This window comes from Pollicipes pollicipes, unplaced genomic scaffold (genome assembly GCF_011947565.3).
Source record: "Pollicipes pollicipes isolate AB1234 unplaced genomic scaffold, Ppol_2.1 Scaffold_6686;HRSCAF=7923_pilon_pilon_pilon, whole genome shotgun sequence".
NCBI lineage: Eukaryota > Metazoa > Arthropoda > Thecostraca > Pollicipedomorpha > Pollicipedidae > Pollicipes > Pollicipes pollicipes.
Window position 1 is genome coordinate 9509166 of NW_023596921.1, and position 26728 is coordinate 9535893.

The following is a 26728-nucleotide window of genomic DNA, read 5'->3' on the forward strand; positions in this document are numbered from 1 at the left end:
ACTCTAAAGAGGCCCGTCGCGGCTTCATCGCCGCAGCGCTCAACCATTCGGGCGTGGTCAAGTGGACCATCGTCCCCCGCAACAATCCCGCCAAGCACCTACCCAGCGACTTCGACGTGCTGGAGGTGCGGACGGTCGCCTGCTGGGCGCCAGACGTCGACACCGCCTGCGGCGACGCGTGCCCGTCCTTGCCATTCGTGGCTTGGCTTGCACTAGTTCATAAGCTGTTTCTCATGCGTTTGTTCCGTCACTTTTGCTCTTCGCTTGGCTTTGTTTCCTTTGTGGCAGAGGCGCGGTCCGCCTTGTTTACGGGGGTATTCATTTAGCTGTGTTTGCCCGGCCCATCCGCTGCGTAGCGTCCCCAGTCGGCGCTCGTCTCCCTGGCCGGACACGGACGCAAACACCATAGACCCGTGCCCGACCTCCTCCGCCGCCGCCCGGCAGATCCGCGAGACGGAGCCGCGCCGCGGCCTGGCGGCACTGGCGCGACACCCGCAGGTGCGCCGCGTCACGCCGCAGCGGCTGGTGGTGCGCACGCTCACATACGTCAACGCCAGCGACGCCGAGCCGGCCGGCGGCGGCGATGACAACGACGGCGCGCCGGAGACGGATGCCGACGACGAGGCGGGCGGCGCCACCGGCGGCGTCAAGTTCCAGTCGCCGCGGCGCTCCTTCACGCTGGTGAGCCGGCTGGGGAGCGTGGTGCCCATGCGATGGGTTGCACTTGTGCCTTGTAGTTAACTGGCGGCGACGAAGACAGCTCAGAGAAGTGCCCTTACCATTTGTTGATTGGCCCGTGCACATAACCACTCGCTTGTCTGGGCCATTTTCGTATTATGGCCATGGCGTTGTACAGCCCGGGTGGTTGATGTCTTAGGACAGTTGGATGACACTCTTCTGATCCAGTGCATCTGAACGGAGTGGGTATCCAGCTGTCAGAGTCCTTTCCCATCCCAGTATCCGATGATGTGCCCCTCACCAAGCTGTGATTGCGCCGCAGGGCAACAAGGCGTTCTGGCACTCGACAGGTCGCCACAACGGGCGCCGGCTGTTGAAGGCGGTGCCGCGTCAGGTGACCTCCATACTGCAGGCGGACACGCTCTGGAAGCAGTTCGGCGTCACCGGTCAGTGGCGACGGACGCTGCCGGCGGAGGCGGCCGCAGCCCCGGGTCCCGGGCGTCGCCGCACAACGACAGACGGGGGAGGGGAGGGGGTAACCTGACATATGGCGGTGACAGTGCGATAAAGCTATAGCTTGACGGCGTTGTCAGGCTGCTGTGTCGCCGGCGACCTCGCTCGTATGTGGCACTGTTTGCGATCTGTGTGTCTCATTCTCGCATTTTACTGAAAGAACAATGAAAAGGGAACAAAGGGAGGACAAAGGGAAACCTTTTTCCGCTTCCTTAAAACATCGATGTCGTGCTGGGCCTTCTCCCCTGGCAGCATCCGCCACACGTCTCGCTGTCCGCGCTCGCGCGTTCCGGTCAGCCTAACGAGCGCGACTCTGCTCACCAGGCAAGGGCGTCAAGGTGGCCATCTTCGACACCGGCCTGAAGAAGGGCCACCCGCACTTCCGACGCGTCAAGGAGCGCACCCAACTGGACGACGGAGAAGACGCTGGACGACGCGCTTGGCCACGGCACGTTCGTGGCCGGTGTGATCGCCAGTCAGGCCGAGTGTCTGGGCTTCGCGCCCGACGCCGAGCTGCATATTTTCCGGGTCTTCACCAAGAAGCAGGGTGCGGCAGGATGACGCGGGGGCCAGAGGAGCGGGGATGCGTAGGAAGAGGCAGGGAGGGGGTGGAGATGGGCAGGGAGAGGTGGAGAGGCAGGGATGGACGAGGAGGTGGGTGGGGGGGGGGGGGGGAGGGGGAGGGAGACTGGGAAGCGTGAGACAGATGGATAACAGCTCTGCGTATGAGGCGAAACTGTGAAGATGTTGCGTATTTTCCTGTGCGTGTGGGCGTGTGAAAGGCGAGCACCTGCACGAGCACCACTGCATGTCCTTGTCCCGTGCCTGTTGCCATTTGTAGCGATTCTTGCCATCACAATTCACGCCAAAGCCCATTGTTTTTGTCGCCAGTCATCCTTCACCTCCTGGTTTCTGGACGCCTTCAACTACGCGATCCTGAAGAGAATCAACATCCTGAACCTGAGTATCGGCGGGCCGGACTTCATGGACCAGCCGTTCGTGGACAAGGTGTGGGAGCTGACGGCCAACGGCGTCATCATGGTATCGGCGATCGGCAACGACGGACCCCTCTACGGGTGAGCGACTGGCACACAAACCCCTCTGTGGGTGAGTGACTGGAACACGGAGCCCCCCCCCCCCCCCCCTGTGGGTGAGTGACTGGGATGTTGACCCCTCTACGGGTGAGTGGATGGCACGTTGACCCCTTTATGGGAGAGTGGCTGGCACGTTGACCCCTCTATGGGCGAGTGGCTGGCACGTTGACCCCTCTATGGGCGAGTGGCTGGCATATGGACCCCTCTACGGGCGAGTGACTGGCTCATGGACCCCTCTACGGGCGAGTGACTGGCATATGGACCCCTCTACGGGCGAGTGACTGGCTCATGGACCCCTCTACGGGCGAGTGGACTGGCATATGGACCCCTCTACGGGCGGAGTGATGGCTCATGGACCCCTCTACGGCGATGATGGCATATGGACCCCTCAGGGGACACAAACACCAGGCGAGGGACTGGTCATGGACCCCTTTTTTTTCTACGGGCGAGTGGATGGCTCATGGACCCCCTCTACGGGCGAGTGACTGGCTCATGGACCCCTCTACGGGCGACCGGTGATCTGGCCTCATGGACCCTTACGGAGCGACGTGTTGACTGGCTCATGGACCCTCTACGGGCGAGGACTGAACACGCGTCAGTAGTAGCTTAACGCGCCACCCTGGCTCGCTCGTTGGGACTGCACCCCACTGTGGGGCATCAGGCGTGGAGCACGGTGTCATCCGATCGTGGGCCCTGGCGCGTTCCGAGCGGGCTTTGGGTTGACTGGACCGGCACGCTGCGGGCTCCCGCCGACGCCGCCACCAGTGACCGATCGCCGCTCCTTGCAGCACGCTCAACAACCCGGCCGACCAGTGGGACGTGATCGGCGTGGGCGGCATCAATTTCGAGGACCAGATGGCGCGCTTCTCGTCTCGAGGGATGACCACGTGGAAGCTTGCCCGCCGGATACGGCCGGGTGCGTTTGATCGTCTTCTGCCATCGGCCCCGCCTACGCGCTCCCCGTCAGCCGAGCATGGTTCGGAAGCACCTCGTCAGCGGGGAAAGCAGCCACGGCGTTGGACTGATAGTCTTGCTTAGATCTCGCAGTGCTGGCCGGTCGAGGTGCTGAACTCTTAGTCGGGTGGGGGCGCTGGGCGCGGGATGTAGCCCGCGGTGCCATACTGGGCTGTCGCTTACTCTTGCTTACTGGGAGATTTGACTGTTGCTTGATCCAATGTAAGTCCGGGACATAGGGGGCTCCAATGCTGAGGCTGGTTGCAGTGCGATACGTCGGTATTCCGACGTGCTCGCTGCGCGAGCTGGTGCCGATGTGTGACGACTCGTGCCCCTGGCGACCGCCGCCGCCTTCTCGGCCGACTGCTGGCGTGGCGGCGCACGGCGGCGTTCCGGCGGTCGGTGACGCCGGCGCCGTCTCGTGCTCAGGTGAAGCCGGACGTGGTGACGTACGGGTCGGCGGTGCGCGGCAGTAACGTGGCCGGCGGCTGCAAGTCGCTGAGCGGCACCAGCGTCGCCTCGCCGGTGAGTACTGCCGCGCCCGGCTGCCGCCGGCACACGCCCTCGTCGTTCCACACGCACACACACGCGCACTGGTACTGGGTTATGCACTCATCATGTCATTGTCAAAAGGTTTTTACAATGATGTAGCTGTAACGGGCCACCCATAACCACTGCCCAAGGCAGCTGTAATGTCTGACGTATGGTATCCTTCCGAGGTCATACCACGCACGGACACTTGACCTGCGTGACCTCTCACATGTTTCAAAGTGGCACATACGCATTTTTTGTGCGGAATTTTTCCGTATAATACCTGCCTCATGTACGCTTCACGTCCCTCACCAAAGATGTGTACAGGCCCATACCAGGGCATCAATGTGTACAGGCCCATACCAGGGCGTCAGTGTGTACAGGCCCATACCAGGGCGTCATTGTGCACAAGCCCATACCAGAACGTCAATGTGCACAGGCCCATACCAGGGCGTCATTGTATACAGGCCCGTACCAGGGCGTCAATGTGTACAGGCCCATACCAGAGTGTCAATGTGTACAGGCCCATACCAGGACGTCAGTGTGAACAGGCCCATACCAGAGCATCAATGTGTACAGGCCCATACCAGAGCGTCAATGTGTACAGGCCCATACCAGAGCGTCAATGTGTACAGGCCCATACCGGAGCGTCAATGTGTACAGGCCCATACCAGAGCGCCAATGTGTACAGGCCCATACCGGGGCGTCAATGCGGACCTCGGCGACGCACAACAGAGACCAGAGTTACGGAGACAGCTACAAATGTCATTCATATCTCTGGTGGCAAAATAAAACAATTCAGCATGAACCAGCTTCAAATGGTCACATGGTAGAAAGGGTCACGAGGTGCTTGGGTCAAAAAATGACCAGAAGTGCTTATTGGTATTCGAATGGGTGCAGCAGATCATCTGCTGATATATGTAGCTCCTTTGTTGGTTTTATCATTGTTAGTATTAGACTACTGAAGCGTGTTTTGGAAAGCATCCCACAGAATGTCGATGTATGGTCATGCAAACACACATCTCGGGCGTGCTCTAAACGTCGTTTTATACTTGATGTCGCCTCGACTGTAAGCGGCCCACGTGGAGCACGGGTCGGCACGGCTGCGCCTTCAACGCAATGTCAGGTCCAACGAAACGGGCGCTGTTCGGTCCCGGGTCTCCGTTCGGTCTCGGGTCCTCGGGTTTTGAAGCCATCAGTGAGGAGCTGCGCGTTCGGCCGAGCGCCCTCGACGTCTGAGCCTGCGCGGAATGACGGACCTCCAACGTTGACGCCATCAATGCTGACCATCTCACGTCTGTGCCCGTGGGACCAGGTGGTGGCCGGTGCCGTGGCTCTGCTGGTCTCCGCTGTGCTCCACCGCGGCTCTGTCATCAACCCGGCCAGCGTCAAGCAGGCGTTGATGGCGTCCGCCCGCCGGCTGCCCGGTGTCAACATGTTCGAGCAGGGCGCCGGCAAGCTCGACCTCATCAAGGCGTACCACGTGCTGTCACGCTACAAACCGCAGGCCAGCCTGAGCCCCAGGTCAGGCTCGATCCCATGGTCCCAGCTCGTGCCTCGCCACATAACCCTAGTTGAGGCTCCGTAGCCAGGTGTCGTCTCACCCTCGGGCCGCGTCCTTGGCTCGGCCCGTAAATGGATGCTTGGGTGACAATAGGCCGTGCGGGCGACGGCTGCACGTAACGTCTGTGGTCGGTGTTTCCTACAGCTCGGTGGACCTGACCGAGCGCCAGTACATGTGGCCGTAGTGTAGCGTCTGTGGTCGGTGTTTCCTACATCTGGGTGGACCTGACCGAGTGCCAGCACATGTGGCCGCAGTGTAGCGTCTGTGGTCGGTGTTTCCTACAGCCCGGTGGACCTGACCGAGCGCCAGTACATGTGGCCGCAGTGTAGCGTCTGTGGTCGGTGTTTCCTACAGCTGGGTGGACCTGACCGAGCGCCAGTACATGTGGCCGCAGTGTAACGTCTGTGGTCGGTGTTTCCTACAGCTCGGTGGACCTGACCGAGCGCCAGTACATGTGGCCGCTGTGTAACGTCTGTGGTCGGTGTTTCCTACAGCTGGGTGGACCTGACCGAGCGCCAGTACATGTGGCCGCACGTAACGTCTGTGGTCGGTGTTTCCTACAGCTGGGTGGACCTGACCGAGCGCCAGTACATGTGGCCGCACGTAACGTCTGTGGTCGGTGTTTCCTACAGCCCGGTGGACCTGACCGAGCGCCAGTACATGTGGCCGCAGTGTAACGTCTGTGGTCGGTGTTTCCTACAGCTCGGTGGACCTGACCGAGCGCTAGTACATGTGGCCGCAGTGTAGCGTCTGTGGTCGGTGTTTCCTACAGCCCGGTGGACCTGACCGAGCGCCAGTACATGTGGCCGCTGTGTAACGTCTGTGGTGGGTGTTTCCTACAGCTGGGTGGACCTGACCGAGCGCCAGTACATGTGGCCGCTGTGTAACGTCTGTGGTCGGTGTTTCCTACAGCTGGGTGGACCTGACCGAGCGCCTGTACATGTGGCCGCTGTGTAGCGTCTGTGGTCGGTGTTTCCTACAGCTGTGTAGACCTGACCGAGCGCCAGTACATGTGGCCGCTGTGTAACGTCTGTGGTCGGTGTTTCCTACAGCTATGTGGACCTGACCGAGCGCCAGTACATGTGGCCGCTGTGTAACGTCTGTGGTCGGTGTTTCCTACAGCTATGTGGACCTGACCGAGTGCCAGTACATGTGGCCGTACTGCACGCAGCCGCTGTACTACACCGGCATGCCAACCGTCATCAACGTGACCATCCTGAACGGTGCGTGGTGGGTGCAGAGGCCTGACCGGGCCAGCGGTTCCGCCCGGCCGTGCCGGCTTGGTCGAGATCCGCTAGTTATGCCTCCATCGGCCGATGCTGGACGGCGTGCGTAGTGACTTCTTGCGGATGCGCGTCAGGAGGAGAAATGCTTTCTTGCGTCGTCGCCGTGGTTCACGTTGAGCTTTAGCCAGCGTTGTGATGCCCATGCCATGTCAACGCCGTCTCATCCCCGTACACCGCGTTCCGTCCGCCTGGCGGTAGCTGCGGCGCAGCGCCCGGTCACCTTCGGCCCGAGCCCCTTTGCCGTGCCCCATCTGACGTCGGCGCTCTCTCCCGGCGGCGGCAGGGATGGGCGTGTCGGGCCGCATCGTGGACGGCCCCACCTGGCACCCGTACACGCCGCAGTACGGCCACCACCTGCGGCTGGCGTTCTCGCACTCGGCCGTGCTGTGGCCGTGGTCGGGCTTCCTGGCCGTGTCCGTGTCGGTGGCCGAGGCGGCCGCGCTCTGGGACGGCACCGTGCAGGGCCACGTGCAGCTGACGGTCGAGTCGCCGGCTGAGGACGGCGAGACCGAGCCGCGCACCTCCACCGTCCGGCTGGCGCTCAAGGCGCGCATCATCCCGACGCCTCCGCGCAGGTGAGCGGCGGCTGGGCGGGCGGCAGGGCGCCGCCTTCAGGCGGTGGCCGCTATGCCGCCGGACGGCGGCAGGGCGGTGTGCGGAGGCGCCGGGCAGCGAGCATCGGCAGGGCGGTGTGCGGAGGCGCCGGGCAGCGAGCAGCGGCAGGGCGGTGTGCGGAGGCGCCGGGCAGCGAGCAGCGTAGGGCGGTGTGCGGAGGCGCCGGGCAGCGAGCAGCGGCAGGGCGGTGTGCGGAGGCGCCGGGCAGCGAGCATCGGCAGGGCGGTGTGCGGAGGCGCCGGGCAGCGAGCAGCGGCAGGGCGGTGTGCGGAGGCGCCGGGCAGCGAGCAGCGCAGGGCGGTGTGCTGAGCCCACTGACCGCTGCTCTCAGCCCCCCGCCGATCTCTGTCACTGTGGGAGCCTGGGTGGTACTCTGTGTACCTGTGGACTCGTGGATGCATTTCCTGATGTGTTGGTGCGTACATCTGGTTAGTGTTCTGCTGTCGGCGCCGCAGCCGGCGGCGGCCGACCTTGTCATGTATGGGTATGATGCTGGCTGATCTTGTCGTGTATGGGGATGATGCTGGCTGATCTTGTCGTGTATGGGGATGATGCTGGCTGATCTTGTCATGTCTCGAGACGATGCTGGCCGACGTTGTCGTGTATGGGTATGATGCTGACTGACATTGTCATGTCTCGAGATGATGCTGGCTGACGCCGCGGGCCGTGCGTCCTCAGTAAGCGGATTCTGTGGGACCAGTACCACAACCTGCGCTACCCGCCGGGCTACTTCCCGCGTGACATTCTTAAGATGGTCAGCGACCCTCTCGACTGGAACGGCGACCACATCCACACCAACTTTAAGGTCAGTTGGGGTAGCACGTCTGATCAGCTGCCGTGTCTTGTTGGGTCTTTTGTCACACATGGCGCCCAATTGTTCGTTCGAAATATTCTGAGAAACGTCTTGGTACCTCCTTACGTCGGCTGAAAACTAGGATGTGCGCGGCTCTCTGCGCAAGGGCGTACAGGACGTAACTAGTTTGAAATGATTGCACTGGTTTAAGAAAAACCGCATGCATTCCTTACGCACTGAGAAAGACATTCCAGAAAAAGCGAGAAAAGATTAACTGTACTTGAGTCGGTTAGAACATATTTAAAGTTCAGACCTTTAAGCACTAATGTATCACCCTACATCCACTGTATCCCCCATTTACCACTGCCGTCAACTTTCGGTTGTTACTGTCTGCTGTGGAAATGGTCAGATTCGCCACCCGTTTTACCCGCGGGGCAGCGCGCAGAGACCCAGTCGTGTACGTTTTGGCTTTCATCGGAGCCAGCAGATGACATCAAGACCGTGCGACTGCCGAATGTAATCTGTTCAATGCTGCTGTGTCGCCGTGTACTGAACTAGCTACGATGGGCTGCGCGTAGAACTGTAGCCTGGTTGGCGAGTGGACCACTGTGATTGGTTGATCATTGGAGTTTTCGAGCGCGTCGCCTGCGGGGGCCATGGTGCGCCCCCGCGGACCACCATGGTCACCGCTGAAGGCTCATGGTGGACCGCTTGTTGCTGTCGCCGCAGGACATGTACCAGTCGTTGCGCACGAATGGCTACTACGTGGAAGTGCTCGGCGAGCCGTTCACCTGTTTCGATGCCAAACACTACGGCACGCTGATGATCGTGGACGCCGAGGAGGAGTACTTCCCGGAGGAGGTGGGCATGCCGTCTGCGGAGTGCCGAGTGTCATGCGATCTCTTTTGATCAGGCGTCAGGTCAGGCGTCAGACTAGGCGTCAGACCAGGCGTCATACCGGGCGTTAGGTGAGGTGTCAGACCAGGCGTCAGACCAGGCGTCAGATCAGGCGTCAGACCAGGCGTCAGGTCAGGCGATAGGTAAGGCGTGCCCTGTGGACCAGAGTGGGTAGCGTTATTGACATATGATCTATATTCGGCATCTATTTAGCCGGAATTAGCGACTTTATTCGACGTGCTGCTTTTCGTGTAGCGACAGGACATCGCTCGTCACCACGCATGGCAAGACATTCGCGCCTGTGTAACCGGCGTCCGACAAGGCGTGTAACCGGTGTACTCGCCCTCCCGTGCGTCGCGACATTGCGCAATCCGTGACGCGTCCCTGCGTCTGTGTCGTGCAGGCCGCCAAGCTGCGTCGAGACGTGGATGAGGGCCTGTCGCTGCTCATCTTCGCCGATTGGTATAACGTGGTCGTCATGAAGAAGGTCAAGTTCTATGACGAGAACACCAGGTGGGTGTCACGTTGGCAGTTGCTTTGTCCGTTGTCGGGTGGCTGTGTCACTCAGGCGTCAAGACATGGCCCTGGTCGTCGTCGCTGCCCGGCAGCCTGTTGCGGGGTGTTGAAACAGCGTGCGCCGGGGGAGCAGCATCGGTGACAGGGACACCTCGTCAGCGGCCTCCGATGTTATCTGCGCCCGCCACCGCCGGCGCCGGCGCCCGATGCCCCGGCGGTGGCGGGCGGCTGGTGGAGCCGGCCACGGTCTGATGACCGCCGGGAGCAGTGCACCGCCCCGCCTCCTGTGACCGAGCGGGGGCAGTGGGCGCCCTCTGTGCGCGGGGCTCCGCACCCGGACCGGACGCCGGCGGCGGCTGGGCAGGCGTCGGCCGCTGACGCCGTCTGCGCCCGCCACCGCCGCCGGCCGGCGTGTGGGCGCCCTGACCGTCAGCCTTCTGCCGCAGGGAGTGGTGGGTGCCGGACACGGGAGGCGCCAACCTGCCCGCCCTCAACGACCTGCTGGCCGCCTGGGGCATGGCCTTCAGCCAGCAGGTAACCCGACCAACCCAGCACGAACACAGGGAACTGTCAGGGGTGCAGGACAACATCATCAACGTGATCACCAACTAAGGTGTCACACCAAGTCGCAACAGTCCATGCAAACGATAACAATCGCGAATGGGCGTAGTGCACCCAAATCTGTTAATCGTTACCAGACGCATGTCTGCCATAAGGTGTAAGGTGCGGTCCGTAAAGGATAGGCCGCCACACGTGTTTTTTTTAAATGCTTTGTGTGTTCGTGACCTGAGTTCCAAAATGGTTGCGTGGTACCAGGCCGTAACAACCAGCGCTGAAATCGACCAACAAATTTCTCAGCGAGAAAACTCATTTTGATTGAGAGATTCGTCCCAAATCGACGCGTACCGGGTCTTCTGGTGAGCCTCTACGTCAGGGCGTGCGACCGACGCCGACGGAGGTGCTGGGGCGGCCGCCGTCGGACCTGACCCGTCCGTCTTCCGCCAGGTGGTGGACGGCGAGTTCAAGTTCAATGGCCAGACGCAGAGCTACGCGTCGGGCACCACGCTGGCCCGCTTCCCCAAAGAGGGCACTGTGATCCGCCACTCGCTGCGAGACCAGGCCGCGGAGGTACGGCCGCCCGCCCGCCCGCTCGCCTTTCGGTGGCGACGGCCGGTGGCGCGCCAGGGGGGGGGGGTCGTCAGAGCGTGCTCGTCGTGTCAGTGATGGTCGAAGGCCGTGGCGCCGTCTCATCAGACACTGAAGCGCGGCTTCTGCTGTTGAAATGTCGCCTTAGTTACGCCTCGCCTCGGGTGTTACGTTGCGGCCAAGTGAGAGTCGTTGTATCGAGTGCGGCGGTTCTGTGTGGCCTGCTTTCCGTCCGTGTGGGTGGGAAGGTTTCGCTTATCGTCCTCAGTATGCTTATCATCGCCTGCCGCTGTCCGCTGGGAGGATGATCCCGGAGCTGACCGGACTTGTCCACATGTGTCGGAGCGGGGGAGGCGGCTGTTGTGCCCCTAGAGTGAACACTTAACGCCGGCAGCTCCGGGGGTCCCCGAGTGGGCGGGGCGGACCCGGCCCGCCTGACCCCGACAGCTTCGGGGGTCCCCGGGTGGGCGGGGCAGTCCCCGCCGTACGTGCGCCTGACGCCGGTAGCCCGGTGGGTCCCCGAGTGGGCGGGGCGGACCCGGCCCGCCTAACGCCGGCAGCTCCGGGGGTCCCCGGGTGGGCGGGGCGGACCCGGCCGTACGTGCGCCTGACTGGGTGCTCGGCCGTCAGATCGTGGACGGGCTGAAGAAGAAGGTGCCTGACGCGGCCGTGCTGGGCCTGTACCAGACGCGCGGAGCGGCCGCCGGCGGCAGGATCGGCCTCTACGGAGACTCCAGCTGCCTCGACTCCAGCCACATGCAGAAAGGTCAGCCGGTGCCGCCCGTCGCCATAACCCCTCCAGTCAGCAATGAATCAGCCCCTCGGATCGATGGTAATGTAACCAGACATACAGTGTTTACGACATTTAACGTTATGAGTTAGGTCACTTTGCGACTGGTTTAATAAGTTACCTCTTCATTGAAAGGTGACGCCCGAGTTCGAATTTATGCTGACCGAGATGGCATTAAACTTTACCGTCACCACATATGCTGAACATCAGTCCGTGGACGTTGTGTTCGCACGCATGCCCAACGGCAAGGTAAGCAGCACCACGGACCTGGCGCACTTGTGTGGCGTCCGCGTCCCTCAGGCCGTCGTGGCATGACATACGCCCCCCCCCCCCCACTCTCAGACTGCTTCAACCTGCTGTCGGCGCTGCTACACTTCACGTCGTCGGGCCACGTGCCGTCTACGCTGACGTCGGAGCACGTGCAGCCGGTGACATCGGAGCTGGTGTTGCCGGAGCGCATGGAGGGCAGCAACCTGCACAGGTGGGGGAGGCGGCCACGTGCGCCGACCGGGGCGGACCGACCGCCAGACGTCGGCTCCACCCAGCCACGAGCGAACCCAGCCGACGGGGTGCCGTGGGGTGGTCGGGACGTGGTGACGTGGTAAACTAGCAGAGTGTTCAGGAACTCTGCTTTGGTAGACGCCAGCAGGCAATTTTGTCCGAACCCAAGTGAATGTGTATATGTATGTGTGTATATCCTTCAAGCATTTCCGAAGCCACACTTGAAGTGCAATAGTCTAAGTTATGGAATGGACCAGCCAAACAAGCAGCATTCAACAAGTTAACAAGTTACTGAACAGGAGTGTTTTATGGAGTGCTATTCGAAGTGGAACGTGCACAAGGCGCATTTTGGTTCACATTGTCATTTTTATTGCAAGCGGCATTTACTGTAGACAGGATGACGGTGCTGTGGCCGAACAAAGGGTGGGCGGGGCGGTCTGCATGCAAATACAAAAATGCTCTGTAATGTAATAGCAGGACTATTATTGCTGTGCATACCTGACATGATAAAACGCACTTGGTCACACAAAGTATGCATTAAACAAATTTTCGTTTTTTATGAAAGATTCAGGTTGAAAGACTGGTTCATTCCATTTAGACTGATTTACTTAAAGTATGGCTTCGGCCATTCACACATCGATTTACTTGGGTTCGAACAGGCTTGTCCGCTGACGTTCACTCAATCAGTTCGAGCAGCTCTGCAGATTCTCTCCAGATCTGGCGACGAAGGCGTCTGTGCTGCAGACGGCTGACTGCGTTTATGTTGAACGTGGAAGTCGAAGTCGCCGCTTTGCTTGACGTGTTCCCATCGAAGTAATGTATTATGAGTTTCCGTAGATTTTTTGTCAAAGGCCGTTAAAACAAAGGTAAAGTGTGGAAGAAAGTGTGTCGTGTAAGCCGTAAACGGGAAGTTCCATGGAAGATTTCGTTCTTAAAGAATATAAGATTTTAAGCGTGAAATCTCACCTATTGAGGAGGAATCAAAACTATTTGAAATCCTAACCCTACAAACCCGATCTACGTGCATACGTCGATTGCATCCTGGAAGGCGGCTCTCCGTGTTTAAACCCCGCACATGCTGAGCTACGAAAAGACACAGCTGCTTTGCCTCGATATGGCCCAAACGCGAGAATCACATTTTGATCGTGCTCCTCCCTCTGACCGATGCACAGTTGGTTACGGCTTCCGAGTGGGACTGGGGGGATTGGTGTTGTAGAGCGAGCTGAATTCAGGCGGTGCAGTGACGCGACCGGTGCTGCGCTCTCAGAACGCTCCACGCGCCACACAGAGTCCCGGAACCGCTCCTCGGCGGCGGGCCTCTCAGCGGAGTCGGCCGGCCCGCCGAAGATGCGGGGTCAGCTGGGGGCCGTGGTGCGATGATTTCATATCAGTTGTGCCATAGCGGACGAGTAAGACTGCGGTCCATTGGCGCGTACGATGATGGCTACAATGCAGTGGCGTATCACCTTGGGCCGTGACCGAGCACGCCCGTGGATGCCCGTCATGTGTCCCTCGGGCGCGCCGTCACGCCGTGCGCGCGCGCCACTGTCGGCCGGTCACGTGACAGTCGCCGGACGCCCGGCAGGCACTCCAAGGTGCTGAAGAACGGCCTGGACGGCCAGTCGACGCTGCCGCTGCCGGCCTGCGCGCGCCGCGAGTGGGCGCACCCGTCGCCGGTCAACCAGTCCGGCCCGTCCAACCTGTACCAGGTGAGGACAGCCGCCACCGCCGCCCGGCGGGCGGCCCGGGGGAGGAGGTTTGCTTGGCGAGCACTGCGCACGTTGGCCGCCGACGGAGTGCACTATGATACGATACACCAGATTCGAGTGTGCGAGTGCTGGCGCTCCGTTGCACTGCGTTTGCAGATAGATCCTGCGATTCGGTGATGCTCTCTTGCCGAAGTCGTGGGGCTGGCTGTTTCGCTTATGTTTGTGGGTGGCGATGGTTTTGGCCCGCTGCCAGACGTGAGACGTAGCCACGGATCATGCTACCATTGTAGTTAGTTAAGGGAAACCTGGCACTACGCGGCCCTGACATGCCCAGGTCGCCTCTCGACGACGCCGTATAGGTCAGCGGCGCGTCATTGTTTTGCCTAGTTTTCTGTGACCGCACGCCGAGGCTACACGGTTGGTCGCTGCCTTCAAGTATTCATGCACCGCGGCATTCGTCAATGGCGCAATCACGTGGTTTGACGTGACTTAACAAAAACGAGTCGGTTAGCATTTTCACGTTTAACTGTTGGGTATTTGTGGTCTTGTAATTCATTGCCTGACATGATAGGATGACAGAACTGTCAAATTCGTCTACGTTTAAATGCGGGGTATGCTTGTGTGGGAATGCACGCGGGTTGAAAACTGGCAGAGCGTGATTTTATGGCGAGTGGAGGTCGGGGCCTCACTGTTTGGCAAATAACCCGAGGTGAAAGGAAAGTCGGGAGCTTTTGTGAGGGGGTTTTAAAGGGGTTTGTGAAGGGGTTTTACGAGAAGGGAAGTCCGAGACGGAGGCGAAAGTCGTGATAATGGAAAAGTCAGGTTGAAACAAGAGGCTACCTTTTCGACCACAAGAACAAATAAAAAAGAATGTTTACTGTTTTGCTTGAAGATCTGCCAGCTGATTTTTATGACTGAAATCTACATGTCTTTTCAGTAAAACGCGATTTCCATGGTTTTCCTTGGCGACGTTTGAGCACTGATCGCAGCATAAGATGACAGTTTGTGTCCAGAGGATTGCGCGATTACGTGAGATACTCTGAAGCCTAAATCTATCGGTACATTTTCAACTCGATCAGGTCAACGATGTCTGAGTCATAGTCAAAGTCAGAGTCATATCTGACTCATTTTGGAGAGGTCACAGGCTGAGTACCTGTCTTGGTGACCCGCACCTCGTGCAGAGACCTCGTTGGAATGGCGGACACTCGCGCGATGTTTGGCGAACATCGTACTAATTAATAATATAAACCTCTCTGGTTCATTGTTCGTGGTCCGACGTTTTAACCTTGGGCCTCGTGATATAAGTCGTGAACCCTAACACGGAGTGCAACAAAGTACACGAGTATTCGGCTGTTAGCGAACAACCAATAGGTAACATTCAATAGCAGAGGGGAAATGGGCTCTTTCAAACAGGCGTATTGGTGGTGGTAAAATTTTATTGAAATATATGGGAGTATTGTCCACAAGTTTTGCTATACAATTGGGTATGTTTGGAATGATCAGAAACGTACGCAGGATCTCGCGATGGGGGGGGGGGGGGAGGGAGGGCACAACTCACTTTTTACTAGAAATTTAGTTTAGTGCGTCGCAGGTGCTTCAGTTTGCTGCATACCGCAAATAACATCATGCGTGGTTGGCATCCTTAGTTTACGCGTCATTTTCCTTCATTTTTTTCCATTTTCTGTAACTTTTCTTGTGTTTCCATGTAGTTAATTACATAAACATATAACAAATTTATAACGGAAGTGCGCGTAGTTTGGGATCTCTGGGTGTTTGTCCCTGAGAATGACTCCCTCCGTAATCTGGGTGTCATGGGCGCAAAATGACCACAGTAGTCGGCGCGCCCTAAAACTCTAATCAACAACGACAACCAAAAGTTGGCAAGCAGGTGTGCATTTTGAGGTGGAAAATAGTACATCTTGCTGTCAATTACGAAGCACAAATATTAAAACGAATGTATATGTCTAATCCGTATAAATAATCTAAATAAATAAAAATATAGTTTAATGTGTATATATATATATATATATATATATATATATAATATATATGTTAATATAATATGGAGAAATAATTGCTTTAATGCGAAATGGGCGTTGTATGATTGCACTTGTTAACGTATGAGATGTAGACCGCCGATGTCACGCAATGCGACCTGTCAGAAATCCCGAGTGCTCGGTCCACCGCTGCTTGTCGGGCTGAACATTGCACAGTTAGCTTCAGAGCATCAGGTACCCTTAAAGGTGCGTTAGGCCCATCCGAAAGACGAGGCTGCCGACCATCGGCCGGTCTGCCGTGGAACGGCCCATTGACGGTGGAAAAGTTGCGTGTTGACGGTGACGGCGCATCACAGTTGTGGAACACGGAATTCCATCGTTCCGACTGGGGGCGGCGCCGCGCTGGGCGTCGCGCCGCCCCCAATCGGATGCACCCCGCTGACCCGTGCCGACAAAGCGGCCCAGACGCGCCGCCTGGCAGCACCGGCGGCGCCACGCTCGCCACGTGCATGTGCACCGCGGCGTGTTGTTTGCCTGACGTGTGCCGTGTGAGGTGTGAGGTGTGCGCGTGCGCGTGCCGGCCTCAGTTTCGCTTCTCACGCGTCCGTCTGGCCGGCGTGCGCTCTCTTGCAGTCCGCCAAGCTGCTGTCTGTGGGTCTGGAAAGCCCCATTCTGCCGCTCAACGCTATACGCCAGGATGTGCTCAAATCGCCGCAGGTGGGTGGATGGGGTGCTACGGTCGGCGCCCGGTGCGGCTGCACCGTATCTCAAGCGCATTTAACAATGTTGTATAGCAGCCGCTGTGTATCTGATGCAAGATTGCGGAACATTGTTGCATCCGGGTTTTTGTATTGCACGGAGCGAAATTTTAACCCGTTTACTATGCTATAAGCCGCGTTCTTTTTCGTCTTTGAAGTGGCGGGGGTCCCCGTTGGACTTTGGGGCACTTTTTGGTGTCGGTGCGCACATTCCCGCGTAAATAGGCAAACTCGCTGCTCTGCATACCAAGAGTTGGCATGATCCGACGATAAACACGATGTGCCATCACTCACCAATGACTTTCGCGCGTTTTGCGCGCGTTCATTCCATCTCACGCTCGTCACAGTATACACGCACCTTCGACAAACATACGAACACATGCCGCATCGCTGGGAAACCAGCCCAAATAACACTAACGTTTGCTTCAGTCACACTTAAACTTAAGCTAAATGTGGCGTGATTGATACGTTTGCATTCGTGATTCGTGTTGTCATTCGATTGGGCACCGTGTTGTGTTTGCATGCACACAAACGTGGACACTGTGAAGAACGCATGTGTGGGCTATTTTAGCTCTACTTTTGAACTAGTTGCAAGCTTCGAACTCACGACTAATGGAATGTGCTAGAGCCCGAAAAATATGTTTTTATCAATGTTCCCTTGAAAGGAGGCGAAGAGCCATGATATTAGCGGTGTTTTCCAAAATTCCTCATCCTGTGCTGATTGTTAAGATAGCGTGGCGGCCAGTCTTTTGTGAGTTCGGGCCCCGGCGGCCGGGCGGCCACCGTTATGTCCTGTGCTGCCCGCGCCGGGCCGTCTCTGCACCGCGTGCGGCCTCCGCGCGTGGCCTACGTGTGACCTGCCGTCGGTCCCGCGGCCACCTGACCGTGGCCCGGCTGACCTCGGTGTGCGCGTGCCGACAGAGCGGCTGGCCGGAGCCGGCCTCGGGCGTCGGTGCCGTGCGGATGAGCGCCGCCCGCCGGCCGCCGCTGCCCGCCTACGCGCTGATCGGCCTGCTCACCGTCTCCATGTTCGTCGTCTGCTACCTGTACAAGCAGTCGCGCGGCCGGCGGCGGCGGCGGCCCAAGGCGCGCCGCCTGCTGGCCGCCGCCGGTGCCGTGCGCGTGCCGGTGGTGTGAGCGGGCGGCCCCCGGCCGGCCGACCGGGGGCCGCCTGCCAGCTCGCCCCTCCAGCCCACGGACCGGCTCCTCGCGCTCAGTCAGGCGTCTTCAGGCCGGTTGGCGCCGCTTTTGGCGCCGCCGCCGCCGCCGCCGCCGCCGCTGCCGCCTCCTCGACATTGTAGGAGCGGATTGTGTGACGAGGCCGGGTGTTTTTATACGATTGAGAGTTGGCTGGGGCTGCTGCGAGCCGTCCTGGGGACTCGCTCTCCAGGTTGTGATATATGTGGGCAAGGCGCCTGGCTCTGTTGCGCACGGTTGACTCTGGTGGTTTTGTCTGCTCCAGCGCCCGCACGGGCGCCGGCGCACACTGGGTATGCCGTTTCTCTGTTCGCGCCTATTTTGTGCAATGTTCCATAGTTCAATCGCAGCCCCGTTTTGAAGTTTTATGATGGAGGCATCAGTATCTGAATGCTCTGGGACTCAGCTACGCTACGATTGTGTTACGATTTGTGTCAGATGACTGCTGTACCGGTGTATTTATGTGTACAAGCCTCACTGCGCTGTCTGCATTCCGCAGCACTGATGACGTGATCGATTGGCTGAGCGCGTCCTTTGATAGATGTTTAGCCACTGACAGTAGACGAAAGAAAATCCACCGTGAGATGTGTCGCCACCGAATGTAATACAGTGCTTCGGCACCACCCGAGACGCTGTGGTTTGAAACACTACTTTGACGCCTCACTTCTCGCTTGCGCTGTCTCTTCGCGTAGCGGTGTTATGCCTGCCCATGTAGTTTTTTTCTAGGCCGCGACCAACGGTCAGTTGGACAGGATTTTGACGGTCAATAGTGCTTGTCTTTTCACGATGGCTCAGATTGATTATTTCGCTTGCGTGGGGATGCGGAAAAGCACTGATTAAGCACAGTGCGCGGCCATTGGTCCCGCGATTTGGTTCGGTCAACACATTATGAACGACAGCAAATTTCCAACGGATTCAGTCCCATGCGTTGTGCCACGCGCGGCATCAATCAAGAATGATCCACGCTTCTGCCGCCAATCGAAATCCGCCGTTTGAACGCTGACTAGCGGAAGCGTACCAGCCAATGCCGTGTTTGAGCAAAGCCTTCGGTGGCAGTTACGTTACGTTACATTACCTTACGACGCGATGCTCTGGGACATTTCACCGCCCTCTACACATGTCAAGTGGCCTTGGGCGTCGGCGCACCCGTAAACCCTTATGATATCGGCCTTTGTGTGGCGCTATAGCTGATGTTTGCACAATGGTGCGCCCCGAACGTCACGCAATACACGGACTTGTTCATGCTAGCTTAGAGGCTGATGCTGCTGCAACATATTTTTGTCTGGATCTCATTCCCAAGAACTTGCTTTTTCAGTGTAAGTCTAAGGTGAAGTTCTTACGGTGTTTCTAAGATGATGCTGGTTGGCTGAGGATCGGTGAGAAAATTATGATAATTGTCTTTCACTGGCACTCTTCCTATGACAAAATTGCTGTTATACGCATGATGTATCTGTATATCGGCTAAGAATGACGTGGTTTTGATGTGACGTCGCGGATTGATGATGCGGCTCATGCCATGAACGAAAAGGTAAGATCTGGCCGGCAAACCGTGTCCGATCTCGACAGCTATAGTTGGACTTTACCACCTGGCGTTCGAAGATACGAGGCGTTCCATGTGGAATTAATTTCATCGTTCACATCCGCTGCCATTAACTTCGTATGGGTCATTTCTGCCACATGGTTGCGCAGCACCGTGTGCCATAGCTGAGACGCGAAAAACAAGATCGTGATATGAAATTTGAAATGAGATAAAAGTGAAGTATGTTGGCTGCTGTCCGTCAAGGGCCCACTACCCAAACAGGGCGCCTGCGTCAATGTCGTGAAAAAATATATGTCTGCTCCTTTGGCCGCCACCTCGGAGCTAACTTCCATTGTCGGCGGCCGCTTCAGACCCGTGTTGGCCGCGCCGGCGGCCGCGCGGCTGCCTGCCGTTTTTGCCGCCGCCGCCGCCGTCTCCGACGCGGTCCGGCCGGGCGGTCCGGGCCCTGACGAGTGTCACTCCCCCGTCTGTCGACGCTCCCCCGCCGCCGCCGATGGCAGCTGCGTCAGCTGTCCGGACGGGTCAGGGCCTGGGTGTCACGCTCCGTCGCCGCCCCGGCCCGGCGTCCGAGAAGCCACCGAGGCGACGAGCAGACTTAGAATGACGTGGGAGATGCTAAAGTGGAGGTCAACGTGGGAGCTGCGAATTCTGGTTGCCGGACGCTCCCGTGATGGGGCTTAAGTCCTGGAGCATTGCCTGCAGCATTCCGCAATGTTGCTGTGAACGGTTGTGACATCATTAAGACAACAAGCAGTGCCAAGGAAAACTGATCAACGCTGCGACGATGTGTAAGCTCGGTTGCGCTTGTCGCTAGTAGGTGATTGCCTAATCCTAAGTGGATTGTTCTAATGCGCTTTATCAAGTATGATTCAGGACTCTTGAAACGGCATTCATGTGTATCGACGAATGTGATCGCATGAACTGTCTCCTAATGGCTCGTAGATTTAAGATTCGGTGAACGGCAATAGCAAGAACGCACGCGCAGCCATGCCGCGGCGAGCGCAGTACCGCCACGAGGCGGTGCAGCCGTGCACGGCGCGTGGCTTCACCGTCAACGGGAGGCCCCTCAGGTTCCGCGCGCGTGAAATTGTGTCGGCCACGATGTTGTGATGGGTTGAAGAGTTTGGCGCTTGGCGGCCCGGAGCTCCTCTTGAAGGCACGACACCAAACCAGCGCCGACGTCAATGTTTCGATAGTAATGTTATCGTGAACTTTTCATCTTGACCTTGGCAATTGGTCGCGGCAACGCGTCAAGGCCTTCTCTGGCTTGGCTTCCCATGCTGGGATGGTTGTAGAGTTTGTCGGGACAAACGAAGCGAACAATATTTGCACATCCATTACACGCTGCGTCCCATAAACCAAAGTACTCCGTCGTTTACGTCCACTGCGCCTGCAGTAAGGTCAGGGGACGCGCCTGAGCATGCCGATGACTCGGAACAACGTGCATGACAATGCGTCCGTCTCCTGAAGCTTGTATTATCAATAAATAACGACACTCCTTCACTGTAGTGCAAGTAACCAATCAAGACATCAAGTCCCGTGACGGCTCGAATTTCGCGTTCAAAATCTTAGCAAAAATTAGAGAGAGGTTTTGAAGTCTGATAAGGATCACATGATGAAAGCATCACTGCAGAAAGACTTAACCACAATAACGTGAACTCACATCCAATTTCACGTAACACTGGAGCTTCGTGAGCTCTGGGAGTTGCCTCCACTGACACATTCAGACCTATTAGCATTTCGTATGGGAGCCGTCAGTTCCAACCCAACGGATTGTAACATGGCATCACACTGCGCGGAGAGATGGCGGCCGTGCGTCACTGCTGGCTGTCTGGCTGTCTCACAAGTAACCATGGCCATTTGCCCCCTGCGCCCCTGCTGCCTGAGGCCGCGCACCTCGGGCCGTGTACCTCAGTCCACCGGGCCCGAGGCCGCCTCCTCCAGACAGAGCACCTCAGTCCGCCGGGCCGGAGGCCGCCTCGGGCGGCGCCTCCTCGCTGCTGACGTCGCCCTCGTCCTCCTCGTCGTCTGAGGAGGAGGAGGCGGCGGCGCGCTCCTCCAGCTGGGAGGTGGACACCTGGCTGTCCTGCGGCTGGCCGGCCGCTGGCGGCGGCGGCGACGGCCTCTCGCTGAACGTCAGCCGCTGCAGCTCCACCAGCGACGGCACCGAGTTCTTCTTGGGCCGGCCCTTGGGTTTGGTGGGTGACCGCTCCCCCTTCAGCAGCACCTGGTGCACATGCACTGTGTGAGAAAACGTACGGCCTGAAGGCGGCGTGAAAAGTGTCGGATGAATAGTTGCATAATCTCGAAATTACTGCGTTCAGTGTAAGGGATACGTCACTCGGTGTCCCTCGGAGCAAAACACGCAAGCACGCTCATTTATCATGCAGTACGCATGACCAATATGAGCAGTCCGTATTCGAAGGTCATATTCGAGAAAAACTAGGGCAACTGTTGCAAACCTCTCCCGGGGCGATGACAGAGGCAAAAGGCATAACTTGTCAACTCATGTTTGACCAGTTCTGGTGTGGCTTGTAAAAGTCAAACTAATTTATAGCTCTCCCAAAAACCTCCAGCGTCCAAAATTGACCACTCATAATCGCATTTTTGTGTTGCCGGGTAGACTGATGGGCGGTGCACACCTCGAAGTAGAAATCATCGTATTCTTAAAAAAACGCGCTTTCAACTTAATGAGATCGCCGCTTCTAGCGTTAATGATATCCCACGCCGATCTTGCGGCTGAATGCACATCTGGCCCCGTTTTGTAATACCACGTTCCATATCCACCATAATCCGACACATTGTAAAGTTCCAGCCCAAGCTCCAAGTTCCAGATGTTATATGCAAGTTCCAGCTGCCACCGTACGTAATCTTCCTAGCTTTACCCTGGAATGTTATAGAGTGAAGTGCGAACTGGTGGAGACAGAAGAAAGATACATGCAGATAGATGCCCAGGACATATACGTGGGAACAGTGCGGACAGTTACGACTGACATCCAACGTCACACCGCGATCAGCAAAAGCGACCTGTCGGTCTACGGGCACGAGCCCCCTCCTGACGTAGTGCCGCACGGCCGCGTGGCGACGCACCTGGCGCGGAGATAGACACGACACGCGCCACCCGCCGCTGACGGCCTGTTGTGACCTGCCTGTCCGCTCTCGCCCCCGCCCCCGCCCCCTCGATTTGCAGGTGCTGCAGCGAGCACCGCTCAGCGGGGTGCGCAGCACGAGAGCCGCGCGGCCATTTCAAAGGGACGCGCAGCTATATTAGGGGCACTCAGCGATCTGACAAACGAGCGATGGTGCGTACGTGGCGCTTCTTTGGCCCCGCCGCCGCCGTCTTGAAAGCGTGGCGGGTATCCCGACGCATCGGCAGAACCGACGTCAGCGGGAAGCCCACCACAGCCGGCGGCTGTAGCCATCGCGCATAATCCACTTTTAAATTATTTTACTTAAAAAAGCACGCAGTTACAGAATGGCAGCGTGCCCAGTGACTTGCATATCCTTGCCGCGAGGAATTCCCGACTGCACCTGCACAGAGACAGGGCCTCATTCGTTCAAGACGGCGGCGGGTAACCGGCGCAGCAGTCCGGCTCAGGAGCGAGCGAATCGGACAGAGCCCCTGTCAGGGCCACGGGCCCACAGCAGGCATCACTGCCGGCACAGCAGTCCGGCTCAGGAGCGAGCGAATCGGACAGAGCCCCTGTCAGGGCCACGGGCCCGCAGCAGACATCACTGCGGGTGCAACCGCGCTCAAGAGCGAGCGAATCGGACAGAGCCCCTGTCGGGATCACGGGCTCACAGCAGGCATCGCTGCGGGCTGCTGTGCTGCCAGACTCGTTGACAACGGCGGCTTTATGATAATTGACCGAACCGGCATTCAACGCTGCAGAGGGTAGCTTTGAATGGTGCCGCCCTCGTCCTGACAACTCGGTCACGCTTTCTAAGGGGGGGGGGGGGTCGTCGACACGTGTGGTGGTTAAACCACATTAAGCCAACCCGTCGCACATATCGTCAGCGACTTCCGGGTCGATACTGGTCGGATGATGTCACCCATTCATGGTGTGCCTGTTAGAGACACGAGGCGGCAAGAAGCAGTCCCTCCTTGGTACCTACAGAAGCGCGACGTTAAGGAGAAAAAAAGCACGAACGTTAAGATCCTCTCTGCGCGACATATCTCGAGCCGTAGAGATGTTCCATTTGTTCGGGCACGGCAACAGCCTATCAAAACGATTCTCCCATCACAAGCAATTTCTGCGCGCACAGTTACGATCAGGGACGTCATGAACCTGCCCCGGCTCATTGACGAGCCACGCCATCGCTGATCGCAAGGGCTTCTTGAACCACATCTTCTGAGCATCGCGCGTGGTTTTGAGTCAATGTGTGCCCTTTCTTAGCACACATCACATAGCACATAGCCAGACTGATGGCCGCGCAGTTCGCAATTAGATGGCTGCAGAGCTTCCGCGTGTGCTGCACACGACGAATCGAACACCCCGCGCGGAAGCTGGACACCCGGGACTGGAATCACGGCACGTAAATGCGTGAGCACCCGTGTCCGTGTCCGTGTGTGTGTGTGTGTGTGTGTGTGTGTGTGTGTGTGTGTGTGTGTGTGTGGTGTGTTGTGTGTGTGTGTGTGTGTGTGTGTGTGTGTGTGTGTGTGTGTGTGTGTGTGTGTGTGTGTGTCGTGTCCGTGTCCGTGTCCGTGTCCGTGTCCGTGTCCGTGTCCGTGTCCGTGTCCGTGTCCGTGTCGTGTCCGTGTCCGTGTCCGTGTCGTGTGTGTGTGTGTGTGTGTGTGTGTGTGTGTGTGTGTGTGTGTGTGTGTGTGTGTGTGTGTGTGTGTGTGTGTGTGTGTGTGTGTGTGTGTATCCCCGCTGTGTCGCTAATTGATGTGTTAGTGTATCGCCGCGGGCCCCCGCGAGGCCGGCCTGGCCTCTGACCTGGGCCGAGAAGAACGACGGGGAGGGGAGGGAGGGCGCCGGGCGTCCCTCGGAAGTGTGCGGTCTGTCGGCCAGCTGGGGGCGCTAATGACCCCAGCGGGAGGCGGCGGAACGCATCGGGCAATCAGCTGTGATGGCGGCCCAGCTGCCGCCGCCGGGCCGCGACCCTGAGGCCCGCTCTTCAGACTAATCAGAGCTGCGGCGCGACACACACTCTCAGCAGTTCACCACAAAGAGTGCATAACGCGGAAAGACTTTGGCATCTTCGCTGGATGCTGCGTCAGAAAATAGGGGATCAAAGACAAAATACGTGTATCAACAGGCGACGGAAATACGCACTGGCACGGGGCTATGACACCAAGGCGCATCCAGTTCAGCTGACCTGCTTTTTCCACTTCATGCGTCTGTTCTGGTACCAGGTCTTGACTTGCATCTGCGTGAGCCCCAGTGACCTGGCCAGCTCTATCCGGTCTGTGGTGCTCAGGTACTTCTGCGCGCTGAATCTACGCTCTAGGCCCACCAGCTGCGCTTCTGAAACAGGTCGCGTAGCAAATGTGTCAGCATTAACCGGCTATAATAAAATGAAAAAAAAACACAAGGCTTCTGGTTTTACTCCTTGTGCATTTTCTGCCGAAAATAAACGACCTCCAATATACAAGTAGCTCTACTGGTTAAATGACGTATCAATCACCGATTCTCCCTTAACAGCGCATACTGCGGAAAGGCCATTCCAGCTTCACTGGATTCTGAGCGTCTGATATATATATATATATATATATATATATATATATATATATATATATATATATATACGAGAACACCCGACATTTCAAGGCCGTATCCAGGTCACGCTCCCTGACCAAGGGCCCCCAACACCACTGCCACTGCCGCTGGTCAATGAGCGAGAGCTAAGCACCGCCTTGCAACGTTGGGTATTCCATGATACATACCGATGACTGCTTGAAACCATCGCTTAACTAGAGCCTCCTGGAATATTAAATGTTGGCTAATTTCAACATGGGAACTATTCAGTCATTTTAACATTACTAACCGTCTTAAACATTTTCAGCCGTCGCAAGGACACAGTTCTGCGAATCAGCAGCCTTCTTGTGATGGAAAGTCACAGGTTGGAATGTGTTTGTCGACAAACTTGGCTGACAGAAGCGGTTGGGTGGGTTGGAGGCCTGCGACGAGCCTTGTTTCAGTTCATGAGTAGCGCACACACCTTTAGTAGCGGAGGCTACTAAGAGATGTCGGGAACTGCGACATTAACTGCCCTAGTCCTTTGATACTCGGTAAAATAAATAAATCCCCACTGAGCATTCCATCCGATACACATCGGGTGCGCATATATGCTTACCAAGTGCACAAGGCAGACTCCGTTATCTCTGGCCGCAGCACGGCACGTTCAACTACTCAGAGACGCAGTATCTACGAACACTTTGTCACTTGAGCCTGTGGGCAGAGCGTGACCTCTCACCTGTGACCACGGCGTGACCTCTCACCTGTAATCATGGCGTGACCTCTCCCCTGTAACCACGGCCTGATCTCTCACCTGTGACCATGGTGTGACCTATCCCCTGTAACCACGGCCCGATCTCTCACCTGTGACCACGGCGTGACCTCTCACCTGTGACCACGGCGTGACCTCTCACCTGTGACCACGGCGTGACCTCTCACCTGTAACCACGACCTGATCTCTCGCCTGTGACCACGGCGTGACCTCTCACCTGTGACCACGGCGTGACCTCTCACCTGTGACCACAGCGTGACCTCTCACCTGTGACCACGGCATGACCTCTCACCTGTGACCACGGCGTGACCTCTCACCTGTGATCATGGCGTGACCTCTCACCTGTGATCATGGCGTGACCTCTCACCTGTGACCACGGCGTGACCTCTCCCCTGTAACCACGGCGTGACCTCTCACCTGTGACCACGGCGTGACCTCTCACCTGTGATCATGGCGTGACCTCTCACCTGTGATCATGGCGTGACCTCTCACCTGTGACCACGGCGTGACCTCTCACCTGTGACCACGGCGTGACCTCTCACCTGTGACCACGGCGTGACCTCTCACCTGTGACCACAGCGTGACCTCTCACCTGTGACCACGGCGTGACCTCTCACCTGTGACCACGGCGTGACCTCTCACCTGTGACCACGGCGTGACCTCTCACCTGTGACCACAGCGTGACCTCTCACCTGTTATCATGGCGTGACATTTCACCTGTGGCCACGGTATGACCTCTCACCTGTGAACACGGCATGACCTCTCACCTGTAATCATGGCGTGGCCTCTCACCTGTGACCTCGACGTGACCTCTCACCTGTGAAGACAGTGCGACTGCGTCGGCACCGGCGGCCAGCGCACAGGTCGGCGTGCTCGTCCTGTCTCGTGCGCAGGTACACAGGTACCGGTACCCCGACGCGGCCCGGGTCAGGCTGCGGTACGGCTAGCGCCAGCGGGCTGCCAGCCACACCTGTTGGACAGGACGATGCTCGGGAGGCTGGTGATGCACCCTTGAGCCCAAACTCTTAACCATGTAGCATTCTACAAATTGTGGCACAATGCACTATCAAATGGCCCGTGCCAGATTACACAAATGCTCTACAATGAATACACGAAAGTAGTTTTTGCCATGCGTAGCATACTAAAGTTCGTCTGTGATACCTAAAGCATACACATCGTCCACCCTCCTAACCATG

General features: G+C 57.8%; 2 protein-coding genes across 2 annotated transcripts in view; one reads left to right on the top strand and one right to left on the bottom strand.

Moving 5' to 3' along the window:
- Positions 1 to 18052, top strand: part of LOC119107424 (membrane-bound transcription factor site-1 protease-like) — a 24653-nt gene extending 6601 nt beyond the window's left edge. The window contains 23 exon segments of the mRNA XM_037230858.1: positions 10 to 125; positions 445 to 577; positions 984 to 1124; positions 1516 to 1595; positions 1597 to 1730; positions 2076 to 2267; positions 3074 to 3179; positions 3181 to 3201; positions 3669 to 3764; positions 5086 to 5294; positions 6457 to 6557; positions 6904 to 7195; positions 7914 to 8040; positions 8758 to 8889; positions 9329 to 9438; positions 9888 to 9975; positions 10447 to 10569; positions 11218 to 11353; positions 11720 to 11858; positions 13464 to 13587; positions 16218 to 16301; positions 17264 to 17405; positions 18039 to 18052. Coding sequence (XP_037086753.1) covers positions 10 to 125; positions 445 to 577; positions 984 to 1124; positions 1516 to 1595; positions 1597 to 1730; positions 2076 to 2267; positions 3074 to 3179; positions 3181 to 3201; positions 3669 to 3764; positions 5086 to 5294; positions 6457 to 6557; positions 6904 to 7195; positions 7914 to 8040; positions 8758 to 8889; positions 9329 to 9438; positions 9888 to 9975; positions 10447 to 10569; positions 11218 to 11353; positions 11720 to 11858; positions 13464 to 13587; positions 16218 to 16301; positions 17264 to 17405; positions 18039 to 18052 — 2840 coding nt within the window.
- Positions 18053 to 20543: 2491 nt separating this feature from the next.
- Positions 20544 to 26502, bottom strand: LOC119107879 (homeobox protein BarH-like 1; the record flags this gene model as incomplete). Its single annotated transcript, XM_037231448.1, is given in 3 exon segments — positions 20544 to 21306; positions 24402 to 24550; positions 26350 to 26502. Coding segments are annotated over 3 exon segments (575 nt in total), but the record flags the coding sequence as incomplete, so codon positions are not given.
- Positions 26503 to 26728: the final 226 nt, after the last annotated feature.